This window comes from Palaemon carinicauda, chromosome 41, assembly GCF_036898095.1.
Source record: "Palaemon carinicauda isolate YSFRI2023 chromosome 41, ASM3689809v2, whole genome shotgun sequence".
NCBI lineage: Eukaryota > Metazoa > Arthropoda > Malacostraca > Decapoda > Palaemonidae > Palaemon > Palaemon carinicauda.
Window position 1 is genome coordinate 22862745 of NC_090765.1, and position 12974 is coordinate 22875718.

Sequence of the window (12974 nt, forward strand, 5' to 3'; positions counted from 1 at the left end):
CATAGGAGTAAAGGAATGGGCTTAGAAGTTGGGAATGAATTGCTACCAAATGAGCATTGGTAATATTTCCGTCTAGTGAACTCGAAATTACTGTACCTGATTTCTTTGAGCTCTGATTCAAGGATGTTAGTTGCAATGTTGCCAAAGTTGCCCGAGAGATTATAATTTAGAGATAAAATATTATTTTCTGTTTTAGAAAACGTTTTTTTTTTCTTTTTTTGTATGAATTGTGATCCTTGAAACTTTTCATAAATTTTCTTCTCATTTTTTTTTTTTTTTTTTTGTGCACGTCCATAAGATGTGACTATCCATGTATATATATATATATATATATATATATATATATATATATATATATATATATATATATATATATATATATATATATGGTATGTAATTTGGCCGGTATAATCTCTGTAATGATTGAAAAATAAGAAATTGATCCATTAGTTATGGTACAATTTTTTTTTTTTCTTTTTCAGGTGATCTGTAAAATGTCTTGGTATGATCACAGTTCTGACAGAATCTCCCAGAAAAATAGGGAATGATCTTCAGATACAATACGTACTCCATTGTACAGGGCTTCCAAAGGTATGTTGTACTTCGCTATATTTTATGTGGAATTGTGTTTCTTATCTAGGTAACCTTTCCTTGAATTATTATTATTATTATTATTATTATTATTATTATTATTATTAATTCCTATGCTACAACCCTAGTTGGAAAAGCAGGATGCTATAAGCCCAGGGGGCCCAACAGGGAAAATAGCTCAGTGAGGAAAGGAAACAAGGAAAAATAAAATATTTTAAAGACCGTAACAACATTAAAATAAATATTTCCTACATAAACTATGAATACTTCAATAAAACAAGAGGATGAGAAATTAGATAGAATAGTGAGTCCGAGTGTACCCTCAAGCAAGAGAACTTTAACCCTAGACAGTGGAAGACCATAGTACAGAGGCTATGGCACTATCGAAGACTAGAGAACAGGGGGTTGATTTTGGAAGAGCTGCTTACCATAGCTAAAGAGTCTCTTCTCCCCTTATCAAGAGGAAAGTAGCCACTGAACAATTACAGTGCAGTAGTTAATCCTTTGGGTGAAGAAGAATTGTTTGGTAATCTCAGTGTTGTCAGGTGTATGAGGACAGAGGAGAATCTGTAAAGAATAGGCCAGACTATTCGGTGTCTGTGTAGGCAAAGGGAAAGAACCGTAACCAGAGAGAAGGGTCCAATGTATTACTGTATGGCCAGTCAAAAGACCTCATATCTCCCATAACTCTCTAGCGGTATTTGACACAGTTAAAGAGCTTCTGATCTTATAAGTAATCCAGTGTGTATTTTTTTTTTTTTTTTTTTTTTTGTCAAGGGACATCATTATGTACAGATTTATTCATTTTACTTTGTTGGTTAAACTTGCCATATTATTATTGTTTGCAGTCATTTCCTCAGCAATACTATCTTCATTATAACAAACAGCCCAATGACTGCAAAAGTTACAAGAAAAATAGTCAGCTTGTTGATGAAGCCTACGTTCCATTCTCTTCTGAAAGGTATGGTCTTCGGTTTATATCCTCATATTGCAAATTTATTAAATCTTTTTGAGTGGCGTGTCTGTCATTTCAATTTATTACACGTATGCGATATGATATCACCAAACTTCGGTCTTGCCAAGAGAGTACCCATGTGATTATGGAATATTTGGCTATCAAATAATAATTATTATTATTATTATTATTATTATTATTATTATTATTATTATTATTATTATTATTATTATTATTATTATTATTCCTCATTTACATAAAAATTGTCATACTTGAAACGACGTAATATAAGAACAATACCATGAATAAGGAACTCAAATAATGCTCTCTGGACAATACCTCACTTTAGTTATATTTAGTTGAATGGACCAATATATAATTACACACACACACACACACACACACACACACATATATATATATATATATATATATATATATATATATATATATATATATATATATATATCCATCTATATATATATATATATATAGATATATATATATATATATATATATATATATATATATATATATATATATATATATTATATATATATATATATATATATATATATATATATATATATATATATATATATATATATATATATATATATATATATATATATCTATATATATATATATATATATATATATATATATATATATATATATATATATATAATGTCAGGACTATCCTTCCTACCTTCAGCAAAATTTTAAAGAATATTCTATAATTCCATCTTTTCTCTGTTACTTGCTCAGTAATGATGAGACAAAACGCTGCTCAACCTGGTCTACTATTTATAAAACAATTAGTATTATAAAGGATGTTATGTTAGCATTCAAATGTTGATTTTCATAACCATTGACTATGAAGCCATTGATTTTTATCCGTTACATTGTCGTTCCTTGGGTTTAGAAGGAAGTTACGCTATGCTTGTGTGATCCTTTCTCTTTCTTGGCATTTTCCACCTCATTTTAAGTTATTTTCTTCTGATAATTCTTTACCCCTTAGTATATTTTATTCCTCATAGGCCATCTTTTCAATCTTGGCAGGTGTAATTTTATTCGGGGGAAAAACATCCTGTACATTTCTTTAACGAAAATAATTATTGTATATAATACGAAGGAGTAGATAGTAATTAATCTTAAAATCACATTATGGTAATATTTTAAAGGGGATGGTTGTTTTTCTATGATCTCTTGTAGATGTATATGGGCCCATTGCATGTTTGTAAGAAAACATTCCCTCTATAATACGAAGGGCTTTTAAGGGAAATTTCCCTCCGGGATGGAGGGTTTTCCACACACTCACATACGCACACACACGGAGACCAACAACAACAAACATTGTTTCTGTTGACATTGATGAATCAAAGTCTCCACATCCTATCAGTGAATCCACTCTTGTTAAAAATTTGAGCTTTAAAAATCGCTACTTGCTGCTACTGATATTGAAAGCTTCGAAGCGACGTGAAATCATAAATCAACATGTAATATTGAAAGACGTCTTTTCCTTAGTTCAGATTTACACATCAATTTTTTAAATTCCCGCTGATACCTTGAAGAAATTACCAACACGATCAATTAGATTGATTCGTCGTTCGTGTTAATCCCTTATCTAGATGTGGAAATGTCTGCTTTCTTTATTATTATCCGAAATTCCATATCGTGTTTAATTAAGAGGCGTATGTGATGAAAGTATGTTGAAATTATACATGAAAGGAAATCGATCAACATTGTGCCTATGATATCCTTATCACTACTTTAACATTTGCAATGTATATATATATATATATATATATATATATATATATATATATATATATATATATATATATATATATATATATGTGTGTGTGTGTGTGTGTGTGTGTGTGTGTGTGTGTGTGTGTGTGTATAAAATTGTGATACAAAGTAGGAAATAATGCCATTAGAAATGCAACAATGATATTCTGTCCTGAGTCTTCGTCCACTTTCTCACGTTCGCCAATATAGGAAAATGTGTTTTGTGGTAATACCAGTCTAAGAATACCTTTAATAGAATTTTGTTAACCATTGTAACTGTCATGAATTATTTGATTACATTATGTATTAATTATATGCTATGTTTTGCAGCATTTGCAACGTTGATTTTCCATGAATTGAATGCGGCAATTTATAGAAGTGATAATGATAATAATATTGATGATTGTTATAATTATTATTGGAGTAATGCTTCATAGTAATATAATAACATTGTTATTTTGACATGTTTAATTCAATATGATCAGCAGGTATGTAGAGCTTTTACGTAAATAATTTACATAGTCACATTTGTAATGTATACAAAAGCATTTCTTGCCCAATAATGTGTGTTTGTGGTTTTCGACCGGAGGTTGCTAAACCGATTATCACACGCACAGGATTAGCAAATTAAATCGTAAACAAAACATCCGAAAATCCTGAGTCATCCGGAGTTAGGCATTTGATTTCAGAATTTGGACTACAGGGTCCTGGGAGGCCACATAGGGCAACTTTTGCACAGTGAATTAAAAGTTAAAAGCGGTTAGAAGTCAGATAGAATAAAGGAGTAAGAAACATATTGTAAAGTGCTTGAAAGTGAGCGCAGGGTCACGGGTTCATGTGTACTGCTTTCCTACTGGGACCTGGTAGGGGAGGGCAAGGGAAAAGGTTGGAATGGCCAAAATTTATAGAATCACAAACAATCGTCCTTTGTCATGCATGGGCACTAGGCAGAAACTTCCGTTACCTGTCCAACTAGTTTATCTCAATTGATATGCCAGGCAGACCTGTGTAGGTAAATCTGAAGTTTAATGGCAACCTGGAGGAGGTTATTGAGGTATCTTTATTATTATTATTATTATTATTATTATTATTATTATTATTACTATCCAAGCTACAACCCTAGTTGGAAAAGCAAGATACTATAAGCCCAGGCGCTCCAACAGGGAAAAATAGCCCAGTGAGGAAAGGAAATAAGGAAATAAATAAATGAAGAGAACAAATTAACAATAAATCATTCTAAAATAAGAAACAACGTCAAAACAGACGTGTCATATAATAAACTATCGACAACATCAAAAACAAATATGTCATAAATAAACTATCAGCCAGATTAATGATGTAGACAACAGAACAAGAGGGTTTCTTGATCCTTATGATGGCCATTAACCTTTAGGTATTCCTGCACAAATCTGTATGTGTGTAGGCATACGTGAACTCTAGTCTGAATAACCAGCACAGTTTTTTTTTTTTCTTTTTTTTCGGGGGAGGGCGTTCCCTACACAGGTTATCAAAGCAAATGGTTCAACTCGGTTGATATGTCAGGCATACATGTGCAGGTACACCTGAAGGTTAATGACCGCTACTTCTGAATGTTATGGGGATTTATAGGTTAACTATCACTTTCGAGAAACTCAATGCCTTATTGAATTTGGGTGGGATAGAGTGTGAATAAAGCTAAATGGATTGCTTCCCAAAAAGGTCTATTGTTAATTTTGCACTTGATGCGGCCCACTGTAGCATCACTATCGGATCTTTGCAGTTGCAGCCGATTTTTGGCCTTTAACTTCACCTCCGTCCCCACCTCTTTTCTTCTAACTTTTACTTCATAATTAACTTGCCCCCCCCCCTTTTTTTCCCACTTAGGCGCTGAATAGCCTCCCTGGCCCCGCCCATATATCCAAGGTATATGAAAGTAATCCTTCCTATCCAATCTAAAAGGGATTTACAATAAAAGAGAAAAGGAAAGCTTATCATTTGGTCGTTAACTAACCCCTTGAAGTTTAATATTTATGAAGAATTTAAACTCGAGCAGCGAAAATAAGCATCTGCAGTATCATAAGCGAAGAATAGGAAAAAAAGCCCCAGAGGGTCCCGGGTTTCCCTCCCGAGTCGAGTTATGCTCAATCACATGACTCCTAAAAGCCAGCCATGACCTTGGTATGGCAAGAGCGGTTCAGCTGGAGGGGAAGCCAAAACGTTTCGCGGTGGTTTTCTAAACTGACTGTTTTTGTGATGTTTGGGATCTCCTGGTGCATCATGTGGGTGGTTGTGTGTTCGTTTGCTTTCTTTCTTACGGGTTTGACTTTGTTTTATTGGTTTATTGATCAATTTGTTTTTATGCTTAGAGTTTACGTCATTATAGCCCGAGATTATATGATAAAAACATACGTATACAGTACATGCTGATGATGATAGCTTCGTGTGACGTCATAACGTGACTTTTCCCATTGTAGCCCCTCGTCTCTCTCTCTCTCTCTCTCTCTCTCTCTCTCTCTCTCTCTCTCTCTCTCTCTCTCTCTCTCTCTCTCTCTATATATATATATATATATATATATATATATATACTGTGTATATATAATAGAAAGATCATAAACAGACGGTAGTGGAAGGACATGTCAGGCCTTGTCCTACTCCTGAAGTGGACTAATTACGGTTGACGGTTAAAGTATATATATATATATATATATATATATATATATATATATATATATATATATATATATATATATATATATATATATATATATATATATATATATATATATATATATATACGCACTTTGCAATTTTGGTTGAAAATCAAACAAAATTAAAGTTTTTACATCTGTTTCTGCTAACATTGTTGCTATATATACTAACCTTTATGTTTTAAATGTCACATCTATATATTTATCCTTGCTCTGATACTTGTCTCTTATCATTACCATATGTATTAGTTATTTTATATTTTATAGACTTATAATTGCCTCTAATATAGTTTACGTTGTTGAACTGTAACTAAAATGACTTTGTCGGCTTAATATCCTAACCGACCGACCAACCTTCTTGCGCAATGCTTTTGTTGGTAGTTGTCATGCCACTGTTACAAGGGCCATGTATCTTGACGTAGTTTTTTCATCTTGATGGACTTATTTATGTTTTGCTCTTTTAATTACCTATTTAAATTCATGACTTTTTTTTTACGTAGTTTGCTTGTGCTTATTTGTACTACTACTACTACTACTACTACTACTACTACTACTACTACTACTACTAATAATAATAATAATAATAATAACTACTACTACTACTACTACTACTACTACTACTACTACTACTACTACTAATAATAATAATAATAATAATAATAATAGGAAGTTGACGAAGTTCTTCAAAACCCATTCAGATTTTACAACAATAAAATTTTTGGTAAATACGAGGAACAGGGGAAAACCAGAGAAAGTGTGGTCTTCCCGCAATTGTTCAAGGAAGCTGTTGCTGCTCCAACCCTCTTTTCTATCATTGAGAGGGATTTCACCTCTTGTGCGTCTCTGCTTCAATGACCCTGAAGATGCGTCACGCGATAGTCGACAGTTTTCTGAATGATATTAGGGCTAGATTAGGACCCACACATTCGGCAGATGAACTCGCTGGAATTTTTGAAAGATAACTGTAACACGAGTTAATGTTAGAGTTTGTGTTTTCGCGTGGTGTTAACGTCGTTCACCAAAGAAATAATGTTTAAACATTCTTGATCTTGGCTGGTTTATGAATTAATTTTTAGTTTTGCAGTTATATTCATAACTATGATACAAAATCGCAGAAGAAAGCAGAGTTGTGCTATGTTACCAGAACGTTAAATGTATTTATTTTCATTTAGAAGGGACTATTTATCTTTAATAGTTAACAAATATATTACACATGAACTGTAAAGCTTATAAGAGTTGCAATTTACACACATTTTTGTACGTGAAATACAAATCCTATTTCAAAATTAATAATTCGTTCTTTAATAATCTGTAATAATTATCTAGAGTAGATTGTTTTTACAAGCCTCTGGGTTCACAAGAAATAAATGCATTTCCAAAAAATGCCGAAGAGACTTCTAAAGAATTAGGAATCGCTATGGAAATCTTTCATATTAGTACTTTAAATGACAAGAATGAAGTAAAAACCCAGCAGAGAATGTAGGCCGTACCTACTAGTCCAAATACGATACCCCTATCCCATGAATAGAATAACAGTGGTTCCTCATGCAATAATAGTGCACGCGACCCGTCAAATATGACTGCTAAATATTTATATATGCACAGATTCAACCCTTCCCCTCCCTCTTACTTTAGCATGATTACTCTCTCTCTCTCTCTCTCTCTCTCTCTCTCTCTCTCTCTCTCTCTCTCTCTCTCTCTCTCTCTCTCTCTCTCTCTCTCTCTCTCTCTCTCCCGGAGGAACGGGGAGAGAGTAATCATACATTTGGCAATGCTGCTCAGCGTGACATAATATATATATATTTATATATATATATATATATATATATATATATATATATATATATATATATATATATATATATATATATATTATATAATATATATGTATATATATATATAATTTATATAATACATATGTATATATATACTGTACATATATAATATATATATATATATATATATATATATATATATATATATATATATATACTGTATGTATATATTTTATATATAATATATATATATATATATATATATATATATATGTATATATTATATACTGTATTTATATATAATTTATATAATGTATGTATGTATATATATATATATATACACTATATATATTATATAATATATATGTATATCTATAATTTATATAATACATATATGTATATATATATACATATATATATATATATATATATATATATATATATATTTATTTATTTATATATATATATATATATATATATATATATATATATATATATATATATATATATCCTTTATTATATATGGGAGATTTGTGTCATTCTGGATATATTCACACTGTATGTGCTCAGAGTTTATAGTCAAGTCTGATCTTATGAATATTTGTGTTACAGTATATAAATATTAAAGATCTAATCAAGTTTAGGGTATTGACATTCTGAAGACGATGCTCGAAGTCAAGGAATGATATTTATCTATTTTGTTTTAGTTGTTTCGCTGCTTTTTTTTTTTTTTTTTTCATTACAGGGGTTATTGATCTTATACACAAGGTGCTACTATCTGTTGTTGTTGTTATTATTATTAGTTAAGCTACAACCCTGGTTGAAAAAGCAAGATGCTATAAGCCTAAGAGCTCTAACATGAAAAATAGCCTAATAATGAAATGAAATATGGAAATAATTAAATTAAATGAGAAGTAATGAATAATAATAATAATAATAATAATAATAATAATTATTATTATTATTATTATTATTATTATTATTATTAATTGCTAAGCTACAACCCTAGTTGGAAAAGCAGGATGCTATAATTATGGCCAGGGTCTCTAACAGGGAAAATAGCTAAGAGAGGAAAGGAAACAAGTAAAATTAAATGTTTTAAGAACAGTAAATATCTCTTATATAAACTATAGAAACTTTAACAAAACAAGAAGAAGAGAAATAAGATATAATAGTGTGCCCTAGTATACCCTCAAGCAAGAGAACTCTAACCCAAGACAGTGGAAGACCGTGTTACAGAGGGTATGGCACCGCCCAAAATTGGAGTGTGCTCCTAGAAGAGCTGCTTACAATAGCTAAAGAGTCTCTTCTGGTGTGGAAGCGGAGAATATTCAAAGAATAGGCCAAACTATTTGGTGTGAGTGTGTAGGCAAAGGGAAAATGAACCGTAACCAGGGAGAAAGATCAAATGTAGTACTGCCTAGCCTGTTGAAGACCCCATAACTCTCCAGCGGTAGTGTCTCAATGGGTGGCTGGAGCCCTGGCCAATGTACTATCTACCTTAAGATCAGTAATAACATTGAAATCTATTTGTCATATATGGAATATGAAGAGGGACTTATATCGGCCTGTTCAACTCAAAAACATTATCTGCATGTTTGAACTTCTGAAGTCCACATAAAAAGGTCAATCATAAGTATATTGTATTTATATATATATATATATATATATATATATATATATATATATATATATATATATATATATATATATATATATATATATATATTATATATATATATATATATATATATATATATATATATATATATATATATATATCTCGACTGCTGTGTTTGCTATTCAACATCGGATATTGCTTCCTTGTGCTTGTTTGGACGTTCACCTTTGCAGTGGACTTCACTCTTTTACGATATTGGGAGAGCACAGCGAAACATTCCACAACTTCAGAAATACGTTACTTTGCTTCGTACACAGAGAGAGAGAGAGAGAGAGAGAGAGAGAGAGAGAGAGAGAGAGAGAGAGAGAGAGAGAGAGAGAGAGAGAGCATGCAATCTTCCGGATTCACGTCACCTGACGAGAGTTCAGTAAATGCCTTCAGGCGTAATATCAGGAAAATGAAAACCAATTTATTTTTCCCATCCAATTTCGGATTGTCAGTATTTATTGGGGGGTGGGGGGTCGTTAGGGCGGGTGGCGTTGGTATTCAGTGTTTAACAGGTAAGAGAGATATTAAATATTTTTTATAAAGCATGTATGTGTTTGATTAATATAATAATAATAAGGAGCCAAATGTTTAGATTTCTGAGTTGTAGTCAAACACATGTCTAATTTATGCAATGTACAGTATATGTATATGCATACATTGTATTTTTATGTATGTACAGTATGTGTAAATATATAATGTATTTGTGCAACTGTTTGTGCGTATAAGAATATATACATATTCGAATACAGGATACATATGTACAGTATGTCATGTACATATATATAATATGTGTGTGTATTGTATATACTCTACGTATGTATGCATGATTTGCGTTGTGGAAAAGAATAAATCTCTTCATGATGTTTTTGCTTTCAATTTGTATTGTTGGTTTCAAGGTATAACAAAGTAACTGAATACTTAAACCTGTAGAAAAAATATATATATATAAATCCAATGAAGCCAGTAAAATGCATAATGCCATCAATTAACTACTGTATAATATCGGGAAGTTAAACTTGACTGGAAAATGATGGTCACAGACTCGCGATGTAAACAAACCGTTTGAGAAACCCGACCTACGTCATCCATGTTTTATTAACTGCGTAAAACCCGAAATGTGTTGCCTCCATCAATTGAGGAGACCAGAGTCATCAGTCTCTGAAGAGAAAGAAAGAACAAAAAGAGAGTGGGATTTTCTGACACCAGTAACGGAGGGAGCAAGTGGTATTCCCCGGCCGAGAGAGAGGAATGGTTTAAAACACTCCCGCAAGGAGAGAGTCGGCATCAGTTGAGGACTAGCCAGCAACCAAGGCACCGAGTGTGAACTAGTTGGTCGAGTCGTCGGAAATCTTCACCAAATCCTGTCAGGAGGATTGCTTACATATATCTCGTGAGTGCTTTTAATTCCTTCCCAGTGATGAGGATCTTTTATTTTTATATGTGGTTGGTGTCCTGTTGAGTGTGTGTCCTGTGCGAGCAAGAAATATGGCAATTGAATAAATACATTGTGTATGCATATATAAATATTGTATTTATATGCATAGTTATATATATATATATATATATATATATATATATATATATATATATATATATATATATATATATCAAATTAGTCTTTACTATTCTTGGGAACAAGAAGGAATGGTAATGTTTACGAATACCGTGTATGGATATATTTGCTTTTGTATTAGATTGTGGTTTGTATGCACTGTAGTGTGTGTGTGTGTGTGTGTGTGTGTGTATATATATATATATATATATATATATATATATATATATATATATATATATATATATATATATATATATATATATATATGTACATGTTTGTGAGAGAGAGAGAGAGAGAGAGAGAGAGAGAGAGAGAGAGAGAGAGAGAGAGAGAGAGAGAGAGAGAGAGAACCAATGTTAAGAGATTTTCAACGTTGGGCATCTTTAGGAGCCCAACATATTCATTACCGCCTTGCATATTTTACAACTGAAAATAATAGAAGTGAATGTAATTATCTGAGTGCCGAAAAATCTTGATACTGTATCTTTGTTTGTGATTTAAAAGCTTTTGAGGGAAATTATGGGATTCCCAATGCGCACATCCACTGTCACTCCTTGAAGGTCAGTGATAATAGTTGTGCCATTTTCTAAGAAGAGCGTGAGTGTGTGTGTGTGTGTGTGTGTGTTCATTCATTTATTCATAACTTCAAAAACAGGATCTTAGCCAAAGTCAAAAGCATTACCATAAGGTTTAGACCTTCTGAAAACAAAGTCACAATTGAGTCACTTTAATACCCAAAAGAGATATCTAAGATGTAATGAAATCTGCTTGAACTCGGTTCTTTATTTATTTCATATATTTGCAATGATATTCCTTTAGATTATATTCTTTGGCTGAATGTTTCTATGTTATCAGATGTAGCGTTTATGTATGGTTGTATTGTATCGAGTGGATTTTGCACAGTGTGTGCCATATTTTGCTTATCTGAATAAGAGTTTTTGACAAGTTTGTCCTTTGAATTACATCTCTCCGTGTAGATGGTTTGTTAATGACTTTTTTTTTTTTTCAATGGATGGCGATATCATTATTTCTTGCACCTAGAATGGTTTTGATGTGTATGTGTACAAGGTGTGTTCTGGCTATTGAACGTTTTCCAAGGACATGAATTTTTCAGTAAAGATGACTGCTTATTTGAAGTTCAATAAGAACATTTTGCCACCGTTTTTTCCGCTTAAACGCACTTTATTTGCCTAAAGTTTTTTATATTAGCTTGGTCATGAAGTATAACATCTTATTGTTACGTACTTAACGTTTCTTAACCGTCATATTTTAACCTCTGTTGCTACTTAGTTCCATCCTAATAGAATTCCTCTTCAATTTTTACTTGATAATGCAACTGCTGAATGGCCTCCTTGGCTTTAGTTCCCGGCCATACAATCCCCATCATATAAATCCAATCCCTTTTTATTTTACAGGTTGTGTCAGACCTTAGGCAAAAATGGCGAAGATGACGTCCACGATATTTGGGGCGTTGCTGGCGTTGTTGATATCAAACATTTGTTTCCATTGTAAGTAAAACTACGGGTTTGTTTTATCAATGTCGATTTCCATTTAGTAGATCAAAGTGGGAAAAGGGAATCGTGGATTGAAACTATTTCAACTCCTCTGTTTTTTCCTCTCCCTTCTTTAGAATTTTTATCTCTTCTTGGTTGCAATATACTGCGATCATTCGATTTAATGCATGGTTCCCATTCACTTCTAACCTGGTTTCCATTATGAACTTTCTATAAATGGGTATTTCATTTTCCTGCTTTAGGGTTTACTCTTGATACGTTCCTTTAATTTTGTCAATAAATGTACAGCTTTGGTAATATATTGAAACCGGTTGATTCTATGGTATAAAGTTAGTCTTATTCAGAATTTCTTTTTGTATTTACAGTCACAGAAGCTCTGGTCATACAGTGCACAGCAGTCGGCAAGTTCAGTGTACCCGGTAGGTATTGAATTT

General features: G+C 32.0%; 2 protein-coding genes across 5 annotated transcripts in view; both read left to right on the plus strand.

Moving 5' to 3' along the window:
- Positions 1 to 573, plus strand: part of LOC137632323 (atrial natriuretic peptide-converting enzyme-like) — a 229331-nt gene extending 228758 nt beyond the window's left edge. For all 3 annotated transcript variants that reach the window (XM_068364244.1, XM_068364247.1, XM_068364245.1), the window contains one exon: positions 483 to 573. The gene's annotated coding sequence lies outside the window, so the exon portion shown is untranslated. The remainder of the gene's footprint in view (positions 1 to 482) is intronic.
- A 10130-nt stretch (positions 574 to 10703) lies between these two features.
- The window catches only part of LOC137632326 (putative leucine-rich repeat-containing protein DDB_G0290503), a 29224-nt gene continuing 26953 nt past the window's right edge, over positions 10704 to 12974 (plus strand). Inside the window, exons 1-3 of one of the 2 annotated variants that reach the window (XM_068364252.1) lie at positions 10704 to 10861; positions 12442 to 12534; positions 12906 to 12959. In XM_068364252.1, coding sequence (XP_068220353.1) covers positions 12465 to 12534; positions 12906 to 12959 — 124 coding nt within the window. In that variant the 5' untranslated portion in view covers positions 10704 to 10861; positions 12442 to 12464. The remainder of the gene's footprint in view (positions 10862 to 12441; positions 12535 to 12905; positions 12960 to 12974) is intronic. The other variant, XM_068364251.1, reaches the window with a different exon arrangement.